The following is a 25,297-nucleotide window of genomic DNA, read 5'->3' as shown; positions in this document are numbered from 1 at the left end:
ACACGCGCTCAATAAGATCGAGCAACTTGCGAACCTTAACCACCGGCAGGCGAGTCACCAATGCCTCAGAATCCAATTCAATACCCAGAAAAACCAGGGACGTAACTGGACCCTCGGACTTGTCCAGTGCCAAAGGTATTCCAAATTCATCGGCCATTGCCTCAAAAACCTCCTTAAGGCGCCCACATTCATCCAAATCCCGAGGACCTATGAACAAAAAATCATCCAGATAGTGGACCACGGCATCCAACCCAGCACGCTGAACAACCACCCAATGAAGGAACGTGCTGAACATCTCGAAATAAGCGCACGAGATAGAACAGCCCATCGGTAGACAACGATCGTAAAAGTAAGCACCCTCAAAACGAAACCCCAACAAAGGGTAAGACTGAGGATGAACGGGCAATAACCTGAATGCAGATTGAATATCAACCTTCGCTAACAGAGCCCCATGGCCAGCCCAAAGGATAAGCCGAACGGCACAGTCCACCGAAGAATACCGCACAGTACACAGATCCCGCGGAATGCCATCATTAACAGAACACCCAACCGGACGGGATAAATTGTGAATAAGGCGGTACTTACCAGGTTCCTTCTTAGAAACGACCGCCAGCGGAGACACCATCATGACCGCAAACGGCCGCTCCCGGAAAGGACCAGCAATCCGCCCCAAACGCAATTCCTCCTCCAACTTACTACGGACTACTAAACGCAAATGAGAAACTGACGACGCATTGCGCGACCGCGCCCCCGACAACTCACCCCTAAACGGTATCTCGAAACCCACCGAGAAACCACGCTCCAACATCGTAGCAATGCGCACCGGCCAGTAATGACGCAGCCACGGACCCAACGCGCCCACCAAACCGGCGTGGGAACTGCACCGAACCTACCACTATTTGCCAACACTCGCGGACCCCACAGTCGGCTTCTTGGGGCACTTAAGCAGGGAATGTGGCTGCCCACATTGTGAGCAGGCGTGACGAAACCTGCAGTCCGTGAAGGAGCAGCTCAATTTGTTGAATCTCCAACAGACATCATTGACCGCTCCCCCACCGGATCCCACCCCCGTCCCGGACCGAAAGGGCCGTCCGCCACCCGAAACACCCACCGGCACACGACCCCCACTCCCAGAGGCCGACCCAGACTTGGAGGACATATGTGTCAGCCACAGGTTAACATCCTGCGTACCCCACAACATATGAGAGTTCTCCTCCATCTTATCCCTAAATGCCTCATCATAGTTCAACCATGTCCAGCCCCCGAAGCGCTGGTACGCGTCAAGCACAGAATCCGCATATGCTAGCAACAGACCATAATCACTAGGATGCGCACGAACCCACACACTAGCAAGCCGCATAAAAGAACGGATCCAATTGAGAATGGACCGTGCGACCGGATAGGGCTTGGAAGCGCCTGCCTCCCGCTTAGACTTCTTACGGCTGCGACGATGAACCCTACCCTCCATAAGACGAAAAATATCTATGCAGCAACGCCACCTAATCTTACGCCGCAAAGCTCTCGGCACCCGCTCCCAAAGTTCCGTCAGGGCCACCAGCGCAGGTACGCCCCGACTCTCCCCCTGCGGAGCAACGTTACCGCTCCCTGCAAGACCCGCCTCCCCAACCGGCCCAGGAACCAAAGAAGAGGAGGCCGACGAGGAAGAGGAGGACGAGGAGGAAGACTGACTAGATGAAGAGGAATCACGCCTGCGCCGCCGCTTCCCCCTACCTCTCTTATGACAGGATTTCCCCCCAGCAACCACAGCAGGCGCCACCTTACCCGAAGCAGAAGGTCCTTCCACAGGAACGGAGATGCCACCGGAAACAACCTCCATCGACGCCACCGATGGACGCTCCACAACAGTGACGCCACGGCCAGCAACCACCACATCAGCTGCGGGACCAGCAGTGCCTCCGCCAACAGCCACTGGCTCCAACGCAGAAGTAACCGAAGCTCTCTCGCTGTGCTGCCGATCCGACGCTGCCCCGGCGCTGAATGACGAGCGTCCAGGAACACTGCCAACCAAACTCCAATGAGACTCCGGCACCGCCAGCGGACTCTGTGAAGAAAAACCAGGAACAGAGCCCAGGAAACCACCCCCAGGCGCCCCCCAACCAGCACCCCCAGCCCCACTCGGCAATGGACCACTCATCCACCCAGGGGGCACACCCCCGCCCCAGCAAGGAGAAAACAAACCAGGACCCCAGCCTTGCTGCCCAGAACACCACCCTTGCTGCCCAGGACCCCACGGGAAGGCCCCGTAAGGCAACCCCAAAGGCCCCCCAGAAGCAGCACCCCACGCTCCAGCGCCCCAGCTAGTGGAAGGCTGGGGTGACGCTTGAAAAACGCCCCCCTCTGAACGAGCAGACCCCTCCGCCCCCGAAACCGGGGCCGCATGCACCTCCACACCACTGCTCCCGGAGGTCGACATAGGAAGAACTAAAGGCTCAGATAAGTCCCCGGAAGCCTCGAGGGAAACAGGAACCGCACTCCCAGCCCCATGTAGAGAACCAGTAGCCACAGAGCTGCTGCTTTCTTGCCGAACGGACGGCCGCCCGCCCGACTTGCACCGCCCACCAGCTTTAGTCTTCCCCGTCGTTTTGCGCGGCGCAGTCACGTTCTGGGACACCCCCGGCACAGGAGACCGCCCACCCACGCGGCCCGCGGATCCAGCAATCGCGATGGCCGAGAGCGCATCGCGCTTAGATCTGCGCTCCGGTCTGCCCTGCGCCGCTCCAAAACCCGAACCCACCTGCTCGTCGGGGTCTTCGATCAGGGAATCACCAGCCCTGAAAGAAATCTCCACCGCATCCGACTGCTGCACACCAGCCATCGCCGACCTCGCCGCCATGCCACCGCCAAAAACAGACACAGGAGGTCGGAAAAAACCCCCTGGAGGACCCGAACGGTTGAGTCCTCCACAGCCCTCCCCCTTTTATCCCCTCGCCTCCCATGCACGCCGCCGGCCCGACCAATCGAATTTGAAGATGACTTTTGCCTTTTACCAGGCCAATCAGCCATTACACTAATTCCTCCACCCCCCCAACCGCCCTGCCGACGAGCAACACGGAGGCTCATCAGCCCCGTATTACATTTCGCCCTTCGACACTAGGTCTCGGGCTCCCATATGTTTTAAATTTTGAGTGATCTTTTGTAACTCGCTCAGAACTTCAGGATGTAGTGAGTAAGAATTTTTTTTTAAATAAATAAATAACTGGTGATCTTGCACTGAATATTTGCATTTAGCAGTTATGTACTATTTAACCAATCAACGCCATTCCTGGTCAGTTATATAGCGCTGAATATCAGCTGGCTTACATTTAGTTGACAAGCACTGAAAATCACTTACAGAACTTCCTCACATAGCTTCTTGACTCCTTTCTTTCCTTCTACTTAGGGGTCCTTTTATCAAGCCGCGCTAGCGGGGTTAGCGCGTCGGACATTTCATCATGCGCTAACCCCCGCAGCCGGCTAAAAAACTAATGCCTGCTCAATGCAGGCGTTAGTGGCTAGCGCAGCAGGAGGTTTAACGCGTGGTATTATGCGCGTTAAACCCCTATAGCAGCTTGATAAAAGGACCCCTTAGTCATATGGAGCCGGAAAATACAAACTAAGCCTCTCTCCTTCTGCCAGCTTGGCATTGGGAGCTTTTCAGGATGTTTTCAGAGTATAGAGAGACAAGGGAACAGTCAGAAGGCCTTTTATTTGATTGAGCAAATGGTAGGGTGGTCAGGGAACTGTCTAGAAACCGATTAAATATATGGAAGTGGGTAGATCATCAGATTCCAAAACAAGGATAGCCAGTTAACCCTAAGCCTAGGTTTGTATGACCAAGTTAGGTGACTAACACTGTAAAAAAAAATCTGTGCTAGCCACCTAACTTTCTCTCCTTTTACTAAACCGCAATAGTGGTTATTAGCTCAGGAGCCGCGCTGAAAGCTCTGTGCTGCTCCCAATGCTCATAGAGTTGCTATGAGCGTCAGGGGCAGCGCAGAGCATTCAGCGCAGTTCCCTGTACTAATAACCGCTATCGTGGTTTAGTAAAAGGGGGTTTATTTTTTTTCTTCAACAAACAGGATTGACTCAGGATGTCATCACACATTACTAGAACAGAACAGCTCTTTCAAAGTTCAGGAGCAAGTGTCACCCTTCCTGCACAGTGGTCTCAGCTCCTCAGTTTTGCTTTCTTCTGTTCAGCCAAACAATGCTAAACAAACTCATAACAAATTTCTTCTCTTCAATTTGAGATTACTTTCAATGCTGTTTATTGTTGAATTGTTTCCTTTATTTTATTTCTACACTTTTGATACGGCTCTGAAATCTGAATTCCAGCCATGTCCATAATCTGGAAGAAAAATCCAGAACTTTGACACTCACTCCAAGTGCTTAATCTGCTTGGGTGCAGAGCATAACTAGAGCAAATGCAAGCTTTGTGCTTGTATGTCTCCAAGTGCTTACAAGAATCATCTTAATCACCTCTACAATCACTACAAAGCTTTAAAAAAGCTTAGTTTGATAAACACCATGCCAGAAAAGTTGAAAGAATCATTCCTAGACATCTTTCCTACTGCAAGATCTAGATTTATATATTAAAGACCCTAAACTGTCTAAGTCCCAGTACTAACAGTGCTATATCCAGAATCTAAGGGATGCAGTAGACAGGGAGGCAGAAGAGTCCAATCAGGATACTTCAGGTCCTTTGGATAGCATATCTGGGTATGGTGAGGAAGAAAATCCTAGGAATTTCAAGACAGCCCAAAAGGAAGATGAAACACTTAAAGAGGCTTGAGCTCAAGTTCAAGCAAAGATGATAAACTTGATTTACTATATAGAGTAGCCAAAGGAACCATAAACAGAGAAGAGCTAGAACAGCTATTGGTACACTTTCCCCTCCGTATTCACGAATTCCATATCTACGGATTCGCTTATTTGCGGTTTTAAACCAAAAAAATGCATTTTCATTTTTCAGGCTATTTTAAGCCCTGTAACCCCCCCCCCCCTTAAGCCTTACCTGGTGGTCTAGTGGGTTTTCAGGGCAGGAGTGAACTTCCCACTCTCCTGCCCCATGCAGATTGCTCACAGGAAATGGCTGCCTTGAGCTCCCGTAGTCTCTTGAGCCATTTCCTGTGAGCGATCTGCACAGTGCAGGAGTGTGGCAAGATCGCTTCTGCCTGAAAACCCGCTAGACTACCAGGTAAGGCTTAAGGGGGGGGGGGGGCTTTCAGGGCTTAAAATAGCCAGGGGAAGTGGGGGTTAGGGGCAGAATCGGCCCGAATATTATTTGCGAGCCGGCTCTGCCCCTAACCCCTGCGAATACGGAGGGGGAGGTGTATCTCAACCTTATTGTAGGCAAATACTGCCAGCCCGCCTTGCATCATCGAAGCGGGCAGCCTAGCAAAGGCCCCGAGGCTGCCTGATGAAACCGCCTCTAAACTAATGCTAGAAGCAGCTGTGTGGCTAAGTTAAAATCACACTGAGATGCTGCTGCTGGTCCAAGGTGGGGAGAGAAGAGGAAAGCAGGAGACCTGGCAGCAGAAGGCAGATAGTTGCAAGTCAGCTGATATCGGAGCCTCTCTTTCTGACTAGTGTGCCGCGACAAATATGAGTTCTCACCTTGCCTAGTCTGAATCCAATGAAGATATGCTCTTGACACAGAACAGCAATAAATAGGAAATTGAAGCCCTAAGGCAGTGTATTGCAAACTGTGTGCCATGGCACACTTGAAATCTCAGGAGGCAATACACTGCCATGGACTCTCAGGTTACTTTGGGTATCACAGTACCTTGGTTCCTGTGGAACCCCTGGTCACCTGTCAAGTCAGGTCTCCTGGTACCTTGGTCCCCGTGAACCCGCTGGACACCTGTCAAGTCAGGTTTGAGATAGAGAGCTGCACGGGGACAATGGGAATCCCATGGGACCCGCGGGGATCCCCCGGGTTTCCCTTTCGAGTCGCAGAGATCACGTGAGGACACCCCCTCAGGTTGCGGGGATCCCGTGGGGATGCCCCTCGTGGTCTTGGGGAGCTGACGTCGGAGGAAGGCTTCTCGTCAGCTACATGCAGCGTACAGGGCCCGCTGCCCTGTGATTGTGAAGAAGTGCTGCTCTGTGTCTGACGTCGGGAGAGGTTGTGAGATGGTTCTGTTGCATGTGTACAGCTCCTGCGTCTCGCGTGCCACAGAGGAGTGGAAAGAAGGAAGCAGCGAGTCTTGCGGGAGGGGGCAGAAAGGGAGGGGGCAAGCAAGTGGGCACACATACGTTGTAATTAGGAGGAAGCAGTTGGGACGTGGGAGGGGCCCAAATACGGGACACAGAAGGGAGTGCATTTTTGAACACAGGAGGCAGGGAAAAGAAGAGAGGAGCAACATTAATGGAAAGAGGACAGATTGGCTGCTTGAGTTGGGTTTTTTTGTCATTTTGGTGTGGGTTTTTTTTTTGGGGGGGGAGGGGTTCCTGTACATTGTACAATGAGGCAGGGAAGGAAGGGAAACTGTCTACAGGCCTTTGCTTTTTATAGCAAGCTAGTTAGCTAGTTTTGACGTCCATAACTTATTGAATGGCATAAACTTGGGAGAGAGGACGGAGGAAGGGAGGGAAAGTGATGTTGAGGTGGGGGAGGGAATAGAAAGTGAGAATTGGGCGTGAGTGTGTCAGTTAGAGAGAAAGAGATGGTGTACACGGGGAATGGAAGAAAGAGGAGAATTTTTGGTCATAGGGAGGGAGTGAGGTACAGATGATAGGGAAGAAAAAGATGAGAGGGAGAAATGTTGTGGTGGAAAGGGAACAGTGAGACAGATTGAAAGGGATGCAAGAAGGAAGAATGGTGGACATAGTGGTGAAACGAATGGAGGGAGCGATGTGGCATGGTGCTGGAGAGGGGTGATATAACAGAAGGAGAAATGTTGAGCATGGGGCTGGTGGGCAGGGGTGAAAGATGAGAAAGGGATAAATGCTGGACCATGGTAGGAGGAACCAATGGACAGCAACAGAAGAATTTACAGAAGATGGGAAAGCAGAAAAAAGAAACTGGGACCAACTTGATGGAAAAATAAGTCTCCAGACAACAAAGGTATAAAACGGAATTTATTGGCTAAAATACGTTAGCTTTGGGAAATGTATATAGCAGATGTCTTTGTATTGTGTTCAAAAGAAAAGGAAATGCATTTCTGGTTTTATTTCTACAGTGTTAAAGTACTTTCTGACCCTTGCCGTGGCTGGTGGGGAATGGGATCCCCAAGCACCACCAGCAGAGGACCTCCTCTAGAGACGGCCAGAACTTCCCTCCACCAAGTGCAGCAGTCGCTGGCAGCATCCATGAGCCACTGAGGAGCCAGCATCTGTGACTCAGGGACGCTACTGCTGCCTGCCAAGCTTGGCAAAAGGGACCCCAGGCCACCTACAGAGGAAGTCCTCAGCTGACATAGCTTGGGGGTCCTCATCAGCTGAGTATTTATATTTTATATTTACATTAGAGGCTCTGATAGAAACCCGTTTACAAAGTATGTATTCTTCCCAATTAATATTTCCAAATTAATAAAGTGTCTTTGCTTAATTGTAAATGGGTCTCTACCAGAGCCTTTAATTCAGTAGCATAATTAAATGAAATAACTATTTCTGAAGTTTATAGGGATGGGCGGGGACAGAGGGGATTCCTCGCAGGGACGGGTGAGGACGGAGGGATTCCTCACGGGGACAGGAGGGGACAGAGGGATTCCTCGCAGGGACAGGTGGGATTTTGGCAGGGACAGGTGGGATTTCTGTCCCCGCGCAACTCTCTAGTTTGATCTTACTGGGTGTTAGGCAGGTGCCACCATAACTCCCCCTACAGGTTATTCTTAGGACTTTCCCACACTTGTCATTCTGGGTAGAGAATGACACGGTGACAAAATTCATCACCGTTCCCGTCCCCACAGATAACCACAGGAAATAATCCCATGTCATTTTCTGTGTCTATTTCAATCTCAATCCTTCTACACCAGCATTCTTCAAAGTAAAGCTTGTGGGTCAGTGGTTGTGGCCATTCATATTCCGATTCTTCCCTCTCTCCTTAAAGAATGACAAGAAGATGCTTTCCCACGGTTATCCACGGGGACAGGAACGGTGATGAATTTTGTCACCGTGTCATTCTCTAATTCTGGGCTCCAGGTCTTGTCTGCAAGCTCCTGTTTCAGTCAGGGTGAGATCTGTTTCAACTTGACTCAACATGCAAATGAGCTTATTTTGCTTGGCCTGCTGGGAAAAGCCTATACCTAGCAGTTTTTAGTATAGGGCCTCTCCATGCAGCTTTCTCTCAGAGGTGATTGGGGTGATAGTGACACTACCCCCATCACACAGGAACTGCCCTGAATTTTCTTTTTGAAATGATTGTTGCTTTAATAGGACTAGCACCATTCTGAAGGACAACCTGCATACCAGGATGGGGACTTGGCAGTAGTGATAGCGGCAGCAACTCAATGATGCCTTTCAAACTTTGGTAACAGAAGCAATTGCATATATTGCATATGCCTAAATCCATGCTTGGGCCCAACAGTTTCCTGAAGCTCCAATCAAAACCAGTTTCTAAAGGGCTACAGTACAATAAACCTTCATTCACCCAGTTATTTGTTACTCATTTTTCCTTCCTGTAAGTGTTGCTATTATGCAATAGCTGGATTCCTTTCTATCCCCAGGTGCTATGAACATTACAGCATCTTTGCAGTATTCCCAGTCCCCAAACAGCAGAAATATCAGAAGTTTAGGAATCAAACCTAAGACCTCCACATGACAGAACTTCTTTTGGCTTACTGAGACAACTCATAAAAATCTAAATTAAAGATAACATGAGTTGTTCTAGAGATGTAATTTTAAGGTAATGCAAAATACTTAAAAAATATAAATATGCTTTTTCCAATTATGCAATACTTTTTACTTCTTACTTTTTACAATAAAACTTCCTATATATAGCATTGCTACTATAAATTTTAAGGGGAAAAACCAACACACCTTACCTTGTTTCATATTTCTCATCAATACAGTACAGTTGAATACAAAAAGCAGATAAAGTGCCTTTGTAGATAGGATGGAAGACATCATCTTCTTCTGTGATATTGATCTTTGAGGATTTGAAATCCATACCTGTGATGACATCATCCTCTAGCTGCTCAGCACTTGAAATCTCAGTTGTTACCTCTTTCTACAGTAAGAATAGACAGGGGACCAGATAAAAACTACACTCTTTTTTATTTAATGAGCCTTCAGTTGCATCATCATCTCTACATTATAGTATCACATGCACAAATACAGGTGTGTTTTTTCCACTTGGGGAAACAGTTCCTAAGAGAAAGAACAGTTTAAAGCATATGTATTAAAAAATGTCAGGCTGTTTATCAAAATGACTATAGGAAAAGCAAGTTGATAGCCATTTTTACCAAATAATAATTCTTCAAAATGTAGAAGATATATATGGTTAATCATGCATATCAGTTATCAATATAAATTCGTTTTTTTATTCTCTGGTTCAAACTCTTATTTAGAGCTAAACTTAATTATTTGTTGTAAAACAGTTTCTATTTAGCAAGAGTAAACTTAAAGTAATTATTTTCAAAGTGCAAAACAATATTCTGCCATGACTCTTATCCATGTAGTAAGAAGATTAACCCAAAAATTATCTTTCTGTTTTAAAAAAGTGCCCCCGCATGTGTATTGTGTTCCTGAATTCCACAATATGTAGGTGGTAGGAGCACATTTAATAATGAATCCTAGGCAACTAGGGGCTTCTTTTACAAAGGTGCGCTAGCGGTTTTATCGCACGCACCGGATTAGTGTGTACCTTTGTACGCGCTAGCCGAAAATCTAAGGCCTGCTCAAAAGGAGGCAGTAGCGGCTAGCATGTGGCAATTTAGCACACGCTATTCCGCGCGTTAAGCCCATAGCGCACTTTCACAAAAGGAGCCCTAGGTTTCCTTTCACTGTAGAATACTAACATATCCTGTAATTGTTGCATCTAATATTTAGATGTCCACACTTACACGAGCTATAGAGTTTTTATCAGATAGGTGAGGATGACATTGAGGTCTCATGACAGTCAGAGATTTGATGAGGGGGTTTTGTCAGAAACAAACCTTACATAAATCGAACAGCTAAAGGCAATACGGAGATGAGCTTACCCTCTACACCAGGAGTTCTCAAATCCAGTCCATGAGGTTCTTAACCCAACCTGGTTTTCAGGATTTCCACAATGAATACGTATGAGATCTATTTGCATGCACTGCTTCCATTGCATGCAAATATATCTCATACATATTCATTGTAGAAATCCTGAAAACCAGGCTAGGTTGTGAGCCTTGAGGATGGATTTGAGGATCCTTGCTCCACATGGTAATGGTAAACACTAAAAACAAGAGAACTGTGGATACGAGGTACTTGATGTCACAGTTTATTGTAGTACTTCATAAACATTCCAAATGGTGAAGGTAGTAAATATCACATAACAAAGAATAGTGGTGCGGACCTAACAAGGTCCATGTTTCAGCTATGAACACCTTCTTCAGGGATCCTAAGGAATATGAGTAAATGGATTAAATAAAAATATATAATTGTGTGAATTGAATGAATTAAGTGAAAAAGTGAAATGTGAACTGAAAAAATGATAGTGAATCAATATGAAAGATCATCGTGGAAACATTTGTGTGAAGAGAACTTAATATGTGAAATAAATGTTCCAGAAAATTATAAATATGTGATTGTGAAGTGTGAGAAGAGGAAGACACGGAATTTCATAATACTAGAAGTCACTAAATTGGTAATACCAAAGATGCACACCATGAGATTTAAAATGCTACAATGAAAGTGAAAACTGATAGAGAAAACCATATTTGAAGTGTTATGCCCAAATATTTGGAATATTTCTTCTTAATGTTTACAAAGAAGAAAGCCCTCAGCAGGACATTAGTCTCATGGTTGTTAAAGTATTGGAATAAAGAAGTCATTTTGATGAGTTCTTTTGTAGTTCCATTTATAAACATGCAGGCTGATATTCAGACTGTAGGAGGCAGACCGGCTACCAATTGTGAATATTCAGTGTGTACTTGGTAGGTGCGGTTTTTTAGGAAGCCTGTGAGCCAGGTTAGTACCTGTCCCGAAATGCCTATAGAATCAAGGCAACTAAGCAGAATGTCATGGTCTACCAGGTCAAAGGCACTACTGAGGTCAAACTGGAGTAACAGAGCATTGTTTCCCTGGGAGAATAGTTGGAGGAGGTAGTCGGTTAGTGATGCTATGATGGTTTCCGTGCTGTAGTTAGTGCGGAATCCAGACTGGGAGTCATGCAGGATGTTGAATTTTTCGAGGTGTGACATGAGGTCCTGGTTGACAAGGCCTTCCATAATTTTGAGGAAGAATGGTATGTTGGCAATGGGTCTGTAGTTGGTGGCTGTGGAGAGTGGTTCTTTGGGGTTTTTAATAGTTGGGGATATGAGGATGTGACCAAGTTCCAGCGGGAAGTAGCCGGTGGATAGGCAGAGAGTGACCCAGTTGAAGAGCTCCACTTTGAAGGAGGGGGGAGCTATTTTCATAATGGAGGGTGGGCAGTTATCTAGTAGGCAGTTGGATTTGGAGTATTTGGAGTATAGCTCTAGAAATAGGTTCCAGTCTGGGTTTTTAAAGCGATTTCAAGTCAAGTCGGCGGTAGTATCTTCATTGTTTGGGGGGGGGGGGCAGATGGATTAATGGGCTGGTGTTTGTTGTGGCGAGAGAGGCTTTTAAGTTAAGAATTTTATTGGCGAAGTAGTTGGCTAGGTTTGTTGGGGAGGGTGGAAGATCTGTGGGAGAGCTTTTATAAGAGTTGATGTCAAATAAGGAGTTGACTAGTCTGAAGAGTTTATTGCTGTTCAGGGATGGGGTGTTGATTGATTGGGCGTAGTATTTAGAGCATTTCTCTTTGATCGTTCTTTTATATTCAGTAACTTTTTTTGCCAGGAGTGTCTGTCAGTGTCTGTGCCGGATTTGCACCAAATTCTTTCTAGCTTGCGCACTTCTCATTTCAGAGCTAGAAGGTTGGCGTCAAACCAGTTGGCAGATGAGCGGTGTTTTTTCTTGCAGGGTTTCAGTGGAGCCAAGTCGTTTAGAGTCTGGATGCTGAAGTTATTCCAACCTGGGATGAAGTTGGGGTTTGGGTCTGTGTTGGGTTGTAATGGGACCAGAATTCTTCAGGGTTTAGTTGACCTCTAGCCCATATTGTTTTTTCTTTGTGGGTAGTTCTTGGCGGCTTCTTGATTTGTTTTTTGAGCCAGTGTAAGTTAAAGTTGCATTGGAGGTGGTCTGACCAAGGGGTGGTAGTCCAGGTTTCATCTTTAAAGCTTATTCTGGGGGAGGCAGGGATATTGGGGAGGAATGAGATCAGGTCTAAGTGATGTCCTTTAGTATGTGTATTGGTTGGGGGTGGTTTAGAGAATCCCAGGGATGTTAGGAAGGAGAAAAGATCAGAGACGTTGGAATTTTCTGTCTGCTTCAGGTGTAGATTTACGTCGCCGGCGAGGAGGGTGTGGGTGCCAGTGGTGGAATTTGCGAGGAGGAATTCATATAGATCTTCTTTAGCTTGGTTCCATTTGTTAGGGGGGGTATAAAATATTGTAATAGTCAGGTTATCTTTGCAATCTGCTTTGGATAGTTTGCAGGAGAGGATTTCCAGGTGTTTGGTCATTTTGGAGTCTAGGGTTTGGAATTGGAAGTGATCTCTGAGGATTATAGCTAGGCCACCTCCTCGCCTGGTATGTCATGATAGTGGTATGATTTTGTAGTTTATAGGAAGTAGGTCTCCAATGATGGTATCCTGATCGGAAATTAGCCATGTTTCGGTTAAGAGAAGAATGTCGAGGTGGGTTTCTTCTAGCCAGTCTTTAATCAGTTGGGCTTTGTTTCTAGCCGAACGAATGTTCAGGTAGGCTCCAGTAATTGTGTAGTGTTCTGGGGAAGTTATGGGGTGTGTGGTTGGTAGGCTTTTTAGGAGTCGGTTTCTTTTGTGTGATGGTCTAGGGAAGTGTCGGGCAGTATTGACCACAGAGATTGGGAAGGGGCCTGATTCCTTGCAGTCATGGAGGGTACGGGAGGGTAGAGGTGGCTTGCCTAGTTTGGTGATTCTGTTCCACGTGAGGTAGGTAGGAATGGGTTCAAATGCTAAGGCTCTGAGGATCCATTGCCTTGAGCTGAGAAGATAGAGGAAGAGGAGGGCTAGTAGTTTTCTTGTGAAGTTGGACATGCTGTTCCACGTTGAATTGGTGAGAGAGCAGGGTGAGACGTGGGAAGGTTTAGGGAGGTGGCGGAGGCTGGTTGAGAGGGGATTGGGGAAGATGTGACTAGCTAGGTTGTGGAATAGCCTGGAGGGAGAAAGTCAGGTATACAGGAGCTCAAATTGACTTGGAAGAGGAAAAGTATTGGCGAGTGTTGAGTTGGTGTCCAGGTTGGTGTCCAGGTTGGCTTGTAGCATGCAGTTGGTAGGGCCAAAGATAGGACTGCTATTTGCGCAGCCCAATTTGGCCGCTAAACTTGGCCAGTCAACGCTGAAATTGCTGGTTATCATGCAATATAAACTGATTAGTACTAATACTATTCCACTGAATAACTACCAGAAGACCCCCAGTTTTTATCACATACAATCCTTATTGTACCTTGGAGGAACAGCCTAAGACTTAGAGCGCATATATAAAATATAAAAAACGGATAGAAAAAATAAAACGGGGAGGTTGGTGGTTGGAAGCCAATGATTATAGCTAACAGCGAATACAGAGATGAATATTAACACCTGATGGTGTACACGCTCTAAGTCTAAGGCTATTCCTCCACCGAACAATAAGGGTTGTATGTGATAAAAACTGGGAGGGTCTTCTGGTAGTTATTCAATGGAATAGGATTAGTACTAATCAGTTTGAGAGTGAATTGAAATAGTGTTGCTTTATCATGCAATATAGTCAGTTAACTTCTAGCCACTAACTGCAAATATCTAGCAGAGATAACTGGTTAGCTCACACTGAATATTCACATTTAACCAGTTAAGCACTATTTAACTGGTCAGTACCATTACTGGCCAGTTAAATAGCACTATCGGCTGGATAGTTTTCCTGCTCAAGGAAAATTGTTGTTTGGATCTGATCTATGAATTTTAGAGTTCAGTTTACAAAAATTTAGCCATCAGCCTTTAAGGTTTAGTCAGCTGGATAAGTCTCTGTGAAAAATGAGTTAAGGCTGAGTGGCTTAATGTAGCTATTCATAAGTGAGTTCTTCTAGAGGTCTTCTCAGGGATGGAGGGAATTTTGCTGATTTTCAATCATGCCAGCTACATTAAGGCCCCGATTCTGCAAAGTGTGTCCCAATTGTAGGCAGCTGGCCTACATGGTAAGTAGACGCAGCCGCTATACTTAATCGTGGCAAGGGATCTCCATGCCGCGATTAGTATAGCGGCTGTGGCTGTGGCTACAGCCGTCAGACTCCCCTCTCCCCCCCCTAAGATCGCAGCAGGAGGGTGCCCAACCCCTCCTGCTCACAGAACCCACGATCGCTGGCAGGAAGGTGCTCAACCCTTCATGCCGGTAGAACCCCCACCCCACCCCCGACGATCGCGGCAGTAGGGTGCCCAACCCCTCCTGCCCACAAAAATCTCACGATCGCCGGCAGGAGGGTACCCAATCCCTCCTGCTGGACCACCCCAACGACCCCCCCATCAAAACACCCCAACCCCCTCCCCACACAACCCCCCCAATGAAACCCCCACCCCGGAAACCCCCCTTGGGCTTACCCGCAAGTTGGCCGGATGAGTCCTCGCACCGTCCGGCCAGCAGGCCTGCCTCCGTCCAAATGAGGCGGGCCCGCCCCTCCCCTGTCCAACCCACTGGATCCTAGGGCCGGATTGGCCCAGGCGCCTAAGGTCCCTCCTGGTGGGAAAATTTATGCTTATGCTATAGATAAAAGAAGATAAATGCTGATATGTTGGGGCATAGTAATGTATTTAAATTGATGTGGGGCTCATTGATGTCTTTTATCACTTCATCATAATTGCCTCTTATCTTTACTTTTTGTAAATTTCTAAACACATCCAGGGTAGGTTGGGAGGTTGGGGGGAGGGTTATTTCTTTGTTGTACTCCTTGTTCATATATATACATATAAGTAACAGTAGGGGGGTTATTCTTTATATAATTTTATTGATTGAAAATAAGTGTTTACTGCAATGGTTAATGTATGTATAGTGTTCTGCACTTTTTACTGATTTGAAAATTAATAAAGATTAATTAAATAAATATATTTATAAATAACCTGGAAACAAATAAATAAATAAAGCCCAGTAAACATTTTCTTGAGTGTTAAATGCACATTAGGGTTTAGTACGCTTTAATGGAACTGTGAATGAAAATTATTGTAGCATAAGTTTCTAAAAGTTGCACTGGGTTCTAGAGAAAATTAGTCTTTGTAGGTTGCAATACCTTTGTGATATTAAGAGCTTATGTAGTATATCTTATTTTAATGGTACGAGGAGCATTCAATAATTTACCTACAGCAGTATGAAATAAAGTAGCAAGCGTCTTGAAACAAATCTGTGCATGTTGTGACATGTCTCAAGGTTACTCATGCATAGTTGCAGCTCAGTGTGAGTCTAAAATTCCAAGACACAGGATGTCAGGAGAGTCCTCGTGCAAATCAAATAAGAAACTGCTAGATTTGAAGCACTGTTCAGTGATAAAATTTCTCAGAAAAGAAGGGAAAAAGCCAAAGAATATCCATGAATGCATGACTGCAGTTTATGGTGAGTCTGCCCCGTCATTCTACAAAGTAAAATTTTGGAGCAAGCAGTTCAAGTGGGATAGAGCCCACTGAAGATGACCCTGACACTGGACTTCCACAGAAAGGTTCAAGAAAGTCAAGGATTTAATTTTGTCAGACAGATGAATTGAGGTTTCTCAAATAGCTAAAGAAATGGGCATCTCAACAGGTACAGTTTGGAAAATAATTCATGAAAAGGTTAGTGCAAGATGGGTTCCAAGAATGCTGATGCCCTGTCATAAGGCCATGAGGCTCCAGTGCTGTCAGGAGAACTTGAAGATGCTCTGTGAATACTTTCATCATTTGATAACTGGAAATAAGACTTGAGTCTATCACAGAGATCCTGAGTCCAAAATGGTGTCAATGCAGTGGAAGCCCAAATCATCCCCACCCCAAAAATGTTCACGAGAAAAAAATCTGCAGGCAAAATCATGGCAACTGTCTTCTTGGGATGATGATGGACTTTTGCTTCTGGAGTTCATGCCAGGGAGAGTTAAGCTAACACAATGATTGTTTTGCAGGAGTCAATCAAGGAGAAAATATGAGGAAAACTCACAGCAGGTGTGCTGCTTCTTCATGACAATGGGCCGGTGCACATGTCATAACAATCACAAGCTGCCATTTAAGAAAGTGGGTGTCAGCAGCTGAACCATCCACCCTACAGTCCTGACCTGGCTCTCTCGGATTATTTCCTATTCCGAGTTGTGAAGAAATCTCTCCGTGGACAGTGGTTTTCATGTGATGAATAAGTCAAGGAAGCTGTGAAATCCTGGTTTGAAGGTCAGCCAAAAGAATTATTTTCAAAGGGGTTAAAGTCATTGTAGGAAAAGTAGTGTATGGTGCTATTAGGGAACTGTATTGAAAAATAAAATAAATTTTTTTGAAAATTTTTCTTTCCTACTGAGGTAAATAAATTATTGAATGCCACTTGTACTTTAAAATGCTTAGGAGACAAAACAGGGGAATCAGTGTCCCACGTAGCAAACAAACAGAAAACAAAACAAAGTGGGTTGCGTCAAAAGTCCACATTTTATATTATCATGTATTGTGTACTTTCTAAGGTGGATTAAAATTTATAAGAATCCTGGACTTTTGACGCATCTCACTTTGTTTTCTTTTCTGTTTTAAAATGCTTTACAGTCTGCTAAAACTCCACATAATGTATCACAAGGTTCAACGATGCATACTCTCTCTCAATTCACAAACAGTATTTTATTATCACTTACCTCAGAAACAGTAGATCTTGTACTTGATTTTCTAGACAATGGTGAAACAATTTCTAAGCCCTGAGGGATCAGTTCCTCCATTTTTGTATCAGTCTACAAAGAAGATGAAATAGCTATATAAATTAAATTTTATAAGTAATAAATTGTCACCTATACTTTAAATCTTCAACTTTAATTGTATTTTATTCATGTTGCAAAATAAAATCTTGAAAAATACAACTCCCTGGGGCTTATGCACTAACCTGCATCAATGTTTGCAAGTTAGTGCTTATTTCCATGAAATATAGTTAGGAGATTCAAATCAGCTTTTAGCTAATTTACATCTCTAGCTAAAATTTGCATGTAATTTTTCATGTATTCACTGTCTTGGGTGAATCGCTTCATAAAGTAGTTAATAAATCTCAATAAATAAATAAACAAACAAACCAGGAACTTTGAGCAATCTATGCTGTGGCAATGTGAAAAGGGGAAAAATGCCCCTTCACATGGTGACAGCAGGCTGAATTTAAAGGGCCCTCTATCGCACATCTGAGCTTCCTCTAGAACCCACTCGCTTAGAGGAGACCTCAAATCTCTGGTGCCCTAGTGGGCCCAACATTACCCTTTACTCCCACCCTCAACCTTTGTGCAGAGCTAAAAAGTTTCAAAAGATTTCCATCCCCAAAACCTCACCCCTTGATGAAACCCTGTCTTTTCCTATACAAAGTGCATGTCCAACTAGCAACCCATCCCCTTTCTACCCTCCTAAAACTCCAACTCACCCCAGGGAATCCTGGGCACAATTGGGACATGAGTAATGCCTATTTATTCTTGTCCTATCCCAGGTACTATCCTGGACAAAATGATGTTGTTGACTCCTAGTGGTAATCTTGTGGTACACTACCACTAGAGGTCAGATTACCAAATAAGAACACTATTTTTCATGCACAGTGCAAGTCATTTTGTATAAGATACCTTTTGACTTATATAGTCATTTTAAACATGCTTTACCTATACTTCTATCTCTCTCTGTAATACCTGTTTAGGTCTATTGGTGCTTCTTAATAGGTGTTTCTCTTCTATAATGGCCTCACAATGTGCGCCAGACAGTAAATTGGAGTTAAGAGATTAGGTTCTTACCTTGCCAATATCTTTTCAAGCAGATAGGTGTGTCATTCTAGACAGTAGGGTACTCTCCCCCTGTTCGTGAGTCATGCAGAAGGAATCCACTCCAGCTTTTAAACTTCTCCTCCTTCATCAAAGGGCTCTGCTGCCCCTTCGGTTCATACCAAAGCAGGCAAAAGCCCTATATAGAAACACATGTGAAGGAGGGGTATGGGGAAATTCCCCAAACTGCAAATCTGTTCTGCTCTGAAAATATAACAAACATGTTAAATATTATAATTGAACAACTGAAACATTGAAATAACCATAGCAATCAGAAACTTTATGGAGCTCAAACATTCCCCCATTCTGTTGTAGCAATAGATTATTCTTGAGGTCTGACTGACATCCAAAATTTCAGTTTGGACTCAACCTTTCTGTTTGGGACAGTAGGCAGGAGCATGAAATAACTGAAAGGGCAGGGCTCCAGAATGACACATCTATCTACTAGAAAAAATATTAGCAAGGTAAGAACCTAATCTCTTTTTCTAGAGCAATAGGTGTGTCATTCTTGGCTATAGGGACGTACAAAACCAGTCCCAGAAATCTAGGGTGGGATCTCTGCGCTTGCTTGTAACACTGATGACCCAAAAATGGTGTCATCCCTTGCTACCACATCCACTCTATAAAACTTAGAGAACATATGTAGAGTGGACCTGGTCACTGCCCTACAAATCTGCTTAGGTTCGCCTTCTGATAGCAACTGCAAGAAACAAGATCAAACATTGGGTGACCCCAGCAATGAACAATGGATTGGAAGGCTGTGGCAGACAACGTCCATTCTCCTGGATCCAGAGTTTGTCTGCTGAGGTAATTGGCCTGGACATAGTCAACTCCCACTACATGCACTACTGAAAGGGCCTGAAGGTGAAACTCTGCCCACCGGCACAGTAAGTGGGTTTCCAGACTCAGCTGAGCATTCTTGGTGCCTCCTTGGCAATTGACATTTGCCACTACTGTAGCATTGTCCGAGAAGACTCAGGACCACCTGTCCATACAGACTCTTCTCCAGCTTCTGTAACACCAACCAAATGGCTCAAAGCTATAATCAATTGATCGACCACTTCTTTGGGGAGGCCAACACCCCTGGATTGGTTATCTGTTGCTGAGAGGTCCTCAGTCTAGAACTGCAAGGTACTGGCGGAATAGAAGTCACTATTGTAATGTAATGTAATTACCCACAAAGATATTCTGAAAGGCATGCCACTTGATAATGCCTGTGGGTGGAGACACCAGCTCATACTGGCATGTGACCTGTGCTGCAGCCTGCTTCAATTCTAAAAGTACCTGGATCTGGGAGAAGAAATAACTGCCTAAATCTTCAGATGCCAGTTGGACCAAAATCTGATCTTCAACCCCCACGGATCCAAGCATGCGAAAGGGGGGAGGCGAAATGCAGCCGGCACCCTGAAAAGCCCCGCTGAGCCCCCATGTGGATGCCTAATAGCCTGCACTCAAGCTCCTACGGCCCAGTATGTGAGCAAAGCTTCTAGGGGACAAATTCCAAGCTCCACAAAGGTTTCTGCAGGCTGTTTAACAGGCACCACAGAGGAATTGGCATATCAGCTGTAGACCTCAGCCTGCTTCTCCTCCACACAACATATATATCAGTAAGAAGATATTGTAGAGACTTATAGCAATACTTTATCTCGATGTACTCACAGACCTCAGTGATACCATCTGTATGTCATTAAACTTTAGATCATACAGATATATACTGTATCCCTAATCGTCATCGATCATATTACTTATTATGCAATACTTTTTAAGTTATTTTCAATAAATATATTTTTTAGTAATAAATTACTCATCTTATCTCCTGCTACGCGGGTGGGGGTACGCACTCCGACGTAGTCTACATTTCGCCCATACGGGCTTTATCAAGGAAATCCCCCTGCAATATGAAATACATATATGATAAAGATATTAGTAAAATTCTATTTAAAGTTTAAGATTTAGAATTAAATACTCGTTCAGAAAACAGTTAGCAGTTAGTAAATACCTCAGTATTAGCAGTTCATGCTCCCCGCGTTGTCAGTTTAAATCGGGAAACATTGCCGCGGCGTTTTGGCATTTAAATAGCCCAACCCCTTTCATCCGGGGCAGTGATTTAGCTAAGATGTAATGACCTCACAAAAAACATGGTAGTCCCCTTACGTTTTACCGGCCTATACTATCGTCATCCATTCTATGTCGGCATTCAGACCCATAGGGCTCACTGTATTCAATTGAAAAATCCACTTTTGTTCCATATAGTTTAATTTTTCTTTAAGATCGCTGCCCTCCCACCCTACATGAACCTGATCAATGACACGCCATTTAAGGTCCGTGATCTTATGTGTCTTCTCCCTCCAATGTTGGACAAGGGGGCTTCCATATTCCCAGTATTAATTCTAGATTTATGTTCAGTTAAACGAACATAGATCTTACGACTAGTCCTGCCTATATATATCAACTGGCAAGGACATTGAATCATATAAATCACTAAGGAACTTTGGCATGAAGTATTAGATCTAGCCCTATATATCTTATTAGTCCGTGGATGTTTCCAAGTCGGACCTAACATTGCATGTTCGCACCACTGACAATGATTACAAGCTACATGCTCATAAAAGATAGAAGCTTCTCGTTCATTATTTTTGTTTTTAATCTCAAAACGATGATATACCAATATTTCGCCTAAAGTTCTTCCCCTCCTATAGGAGGCAATGGGTAAATTTCTAAACTGATAGGTCTAACTGTAATATCGGCCAATAACGTTTAATAATGTCAAAAAAAGCAGCACTTAAAGAGGTAAAAGGGAGAACTAAAATCAAAGAATCATCTTCAATTCTCTCACTCTTTTTATTCTTTTCTTTTATCAAAAGGGGCCGTTGGGCATATTTAGCTCGAATATATGCCCTTCGGACCGATTTGATAGGATAACCTCTCTCATAGAAACGGCCACTTAATATTCTAGCTTGCATTTCAAAGTCTTCTTGGGAAGAACAGAGTTTCCTCAGCCGCAAAAATTGGCTTACTGGGATATTAAATTTTAAGAAATAGGGGTGAAAGCTCAAAAAGTGGAGAAAATGATTCCTATCCACCTCTTTTCTATAAAGAGTAGTTCTTATTTGTTGGTTTTCATCTCGTTCTATTAGAACATCCAAAAAAGATATATAGTTCTTATGGTATGTCATCGTAAAAGATAGATGAGGGTTTAAAGAGTTAAGCAAAATCAAGAAAGCTTTCAATTCCATTTCAGTCCCGTCCCAGAATAGTAGAATATCATCTAAATATCTCTTCCAGAGCAAAGCATACTGGAACCCCAAAATTGGATAGACCAGAGATTTTTCAAAACTCGTTACATAGAGACTTGCCACCGAGGGAGCAAGAGTCGCCCCCATTGCCACCCCCTGAATTTGATTGTAAAACTCACCGTTGTACCAAAAGAAATTTTTATTAATAACCAGGCGAGCAAGATCCAATAGCCAGTCTCCATTAAATCTTCCCAGATCACTCTGTTCAAGAACCTCTTTAACTACTTCCACTGCAGCCTCTTGAGGGATACATGTATACAGAGACACGATATCAAGGGTCACAAAAAACGTCACTTTTTTAATATTCTTCTGATCTTCTAGAATCCGTAATACATGAGCAGAGTCTTTTATATAAGATACACTCTTCAAGACTTCATTTTTCAGAAAATAGTCAACAAACTTAGAAAGAGGTTCAAGCACAGAGTGCCTGGTAGAAACAATAGGACGCCCCGGAGGGGCTTGAAGTCTCTTATGCACCTTTGGTAGCATGTAAATTCTAGGGGTGACCGGGCAAGTTTCCAGCAAAAAATAAGCTTCTTTTTCAGTAAGAAATTTTCTTTTCCGACCTTCATCTATCAGTTGTTTAATGATTATTTTAAGTTCTTCCGTTGGATCTGTAGAAAGCTTCACATATGCATTTTTATCCGATAGTTGCCGACAGACCTCAGTATGATAAGCCTCTGTCTTGGATGGTAATCGCACCCCCTTTGTCCGCTCTCATAATCATGATGTCAGTATTATCTTGAAGATCTTTAAGTGCTAAAGCAGCATTTTTAGTCATATTATATCTCTTCTCTTCAGTACTAACTCAACAGCTTCTCTAAAACAATACGGGACTCTCAAAGGAAGGGGGAAGTTACCCAAAAAACTCGCGACCAAATAGGTCCAAGCCTACGATCGAAACAACATCAGAAGAATTGATCATAAATATCTCCTCTATGTCTATCTCGGATATTCAGACTCAGGTTTGGGTTTCGTCCCTACAGTTTCCTATGACCTGTTTAAAATGAGAGTAGCGTTCTTTCGTTTCTTTAGGAAGCTTCAACTTAAAGTATTCTTTGCAGAAAATCCTCCGAATATTGATATTTCTATTATGAAGAGGCCTTCGAGATGGTGCCCTTCTGGACCTTTAAAACCTTTTTTGTCTACTTTTAGAGATCTGGTGCTTATGGGCCTTACAGATCTAGAAGAACAATTTAGTACTGAAGAGAAGAGATATAATATGACTAAAAATGCTGCTTTAGCACTTAAAGATCTTCAAGATAATACTGACATCATGATTATGAGAGCGGACAAAGGGGGTGCGATTACCATCCAAGACAGAGAGGCTTATCATACTGAGTTCTGTCGGCAACTATCGGATAAAAATGCATATGTGAAGCTTTCTACAGATCCAACGGAAGAACTTAAAATAATCATTAAACAACTGATAGATGAAGGTCGGAAAAGAAAATTTCTTACTGAAAAAGAAGCTTATTTTTTGCTGGAAACTTGCCCTGTCACCCCTAGAATTTACATGCTACCAAAGGTGCATAAGAGACTTCAAGCCCCTCCGGGGCGTCCTATTGTTTCTACCAGGCACTCTGTGCTTGAACCTCTTTCTAAATTTGTTGACTATTTTCTGAAAAATGAAATCTTGAAGAGCGTATCTTATATAAAAGACTCTGCTCATGTATTACGGATTAAAAAAGTGACGTTTTTTGTGACCCTTGATATCGTGTCTCTGTATACATGTATCCCTCAAGAGGCTGCAGTGGAAGTAGTTAAAGAGGTTCTTGAACAGAGTGATCTGGGAAGATTTAATGGAGACTGGCTATTGGATCTTGCTCGAATGGTTATTAATAAAAATTTCTTTTGGTACAACGGTGAGTTTTACAATCAAATTCAGAGGGTGGCAATGGGGGCGACTCTTGCCCCCTCGGTGGCAAGTCTCTATGTAACGAGTTTTGAAAAATCTCTGGTTTATCCAATTTTGGGGTTCCAGCATGCTTTGCTCTGGAAGAGATATTTAGATGATATTCTACTATTCTGGGACGGGACTGAAATGGAATTGAAAGCTTTCTTGATTTTGCTTAACTCTTTAAACCTTCATCTATCTTTTACGATGACATACCATAAGAACTATATATCTTTTTTGGATGTTCTAATAGAACGAGATGAAAACCAACAAATAAGAACTACTCTTTATAGAAAAGAGGTGGATAGGAATCATTTTCTCCACTTTTTGAGCTTTCACCCCTATTTCTTAAAATTTAATATCCCAGTAAGCCAATTTTTGCGGCTGAGGAAACTCTGTTCTTCCCAAGAAGACTTTGAAATGCAAGCTAGAATATTAAGTGGCCGTTTCTATGAGAGAGGTTATCCTATCAAATCGGTCCGAAGGGCATATATTCGAGCTAAATATGCCCAACGGCCCCCTTTGATAAAAGAAAAGAATAAAAAGAGTGAGAGAATTGAAGATGATTCTTTGATTTTAGTTCTCCCTTTTACCTCTTTAAGTGCTGCTTTTTTTGACATTATTAAACGTTATTGGCTGATATTACAGTTAGACCATCAGTTTAGAAATTTACCCATTGCCTCCTATAGGAGGGGAAGAACTTTAGGCGAAATATTGGCATATCATCGTTTTGAGATTAAAAACAAAAATATTGAACGAGAAGCTTCTATCTTTTATGAGCATGTAGCTTGTAATCATTGTCAATGGTGCAAACATGCAATGTTAGGTCCGACTTGGAAACATCCACGGACTAATAAGATATATAGGGCTATATCTAATACTTCATGCCAAAGTTCCTTAGTGATTTATATGATTCAATGTCCTTGCCAGTTGATATATATAGGCAGGACTAGTCGTAAGATCTATGTTCGTTTAACTGAACATAAATCTAGAATTAATACTGGGAATATGGAAGCCCCCCTTGTCCAACATTGGAGGGAGAAGAAACATAAGATCACGGACCTTAAATGGTGTGTCATTGATCAGGTTCATGTAGGGTGGAAGGGCAGCGATCTTAAAGAAAAATTAAACTATATGGAACAAAAGTGGATTTTTCAATTGAATACAGTGAGCCCTATGGGTCTGAATGCCGACATAGAATGGATGACGATAGTATAGGCCGGTAAAACGTAAGGGGACTACCACGTTTTTTGTGAGGTCATTACGTCTTAGCTAAATCACTGCCCTGGATGAAAGGGGTTTGGCTATTTAAATGCCAAAACGCCGCGGCCATGTTTCCCGATTTAAACTGACAACGCGGGGAGCATGAACTGCTAATACTGAGGTATTTACTAACTGCTAACTGTATTCTGAACGAATATTTAATTCTAAATCTTAAACTTTAAATAGAATTTTACTAATATCTTTATCATATATCTATTTCATATTGCAGGGGGATTTCCTTGATAAAGCCCGTATGGGCGAAACGTAGACTACGTCGGAGTGCGTACCCCCACCCGCGTAGCAGGAGATAAGATGAGTAATTTATTACTAAAAAATATATTTATTGAAAATAACTTAAAAAGTATTGCATAATAAGTAATATGACCGATGACGATTAGGGATACCATATATATCTGTATGATCTAAAGTTTAGTGACATACAGATGGTATCACTGAGGTCTGTGAGTACATCGAGATAAAGTATTGCTATAAGTCTCTACAATATCTTCTTACTGATATATATGTTGCTCTCCTCCACACAGGCAGTGCTTAATCCCTGATATGGGGTGCTCCGAGCACCAAAAGCTGCCAATAAACATGAAAACACTAAAAATAAAGAAGTATACAGAACAGATCAGAAAGCTTCTTCCAGCTCACGGTCAGAAGGAAAAACTGAAGGGGG

General features: G+C 43.7%; 1 protein-coding gene across 3 annotated transcripts in view; it reads right to left on the bottom strand.

The window, feature by feature from the left end:
- Positions 1-25,297, bottom strand: part of CFAP61 (cilia and flagella associated protein 61) — a 481,993-nt gene that overhangs the window by 345,982 nt on the left and 110,714 nt on the right. For all 3 annotated transcript variants that reach the window (XM_033939263.1, XM_033939265.1, XM_033939264.1), the window contains 2 exons: positions 17,014-17,106; positions 8,988-9,172 (listed from right to left, as the gene is read on the bottom strand). In XM_033939263.1, coding sequence (XP_033795154.1) covers positions 8,988-9,172; positions 17,014-17,106 — 278 coding nt within the window. The remainder of the gene's footprint in view (positions 1-8,987; positions 9,173-17,013; positions 17,107-25,297) is intronic.

This window comes from Geotrypetes seraphini, chromosome 3 (genome assembly GCF_902459505.1).
Source record: "Geotrypetes seraphini chromosome 3, aGeoSer1.1, whole genome shotgun sequence".
Taxonomy (NCBI): domain Eukaryota; kingdom Metazoa; phylum Chordata; class Amphibia; order Gymnophiona; family Dermophiidae; genus Geotrypetes; species Geotrypetes seraphini.
Note: the sequence above shows the minus strand (reverse complement) of the source record. Positions and strands in the feature narration are given on the sequence as shown.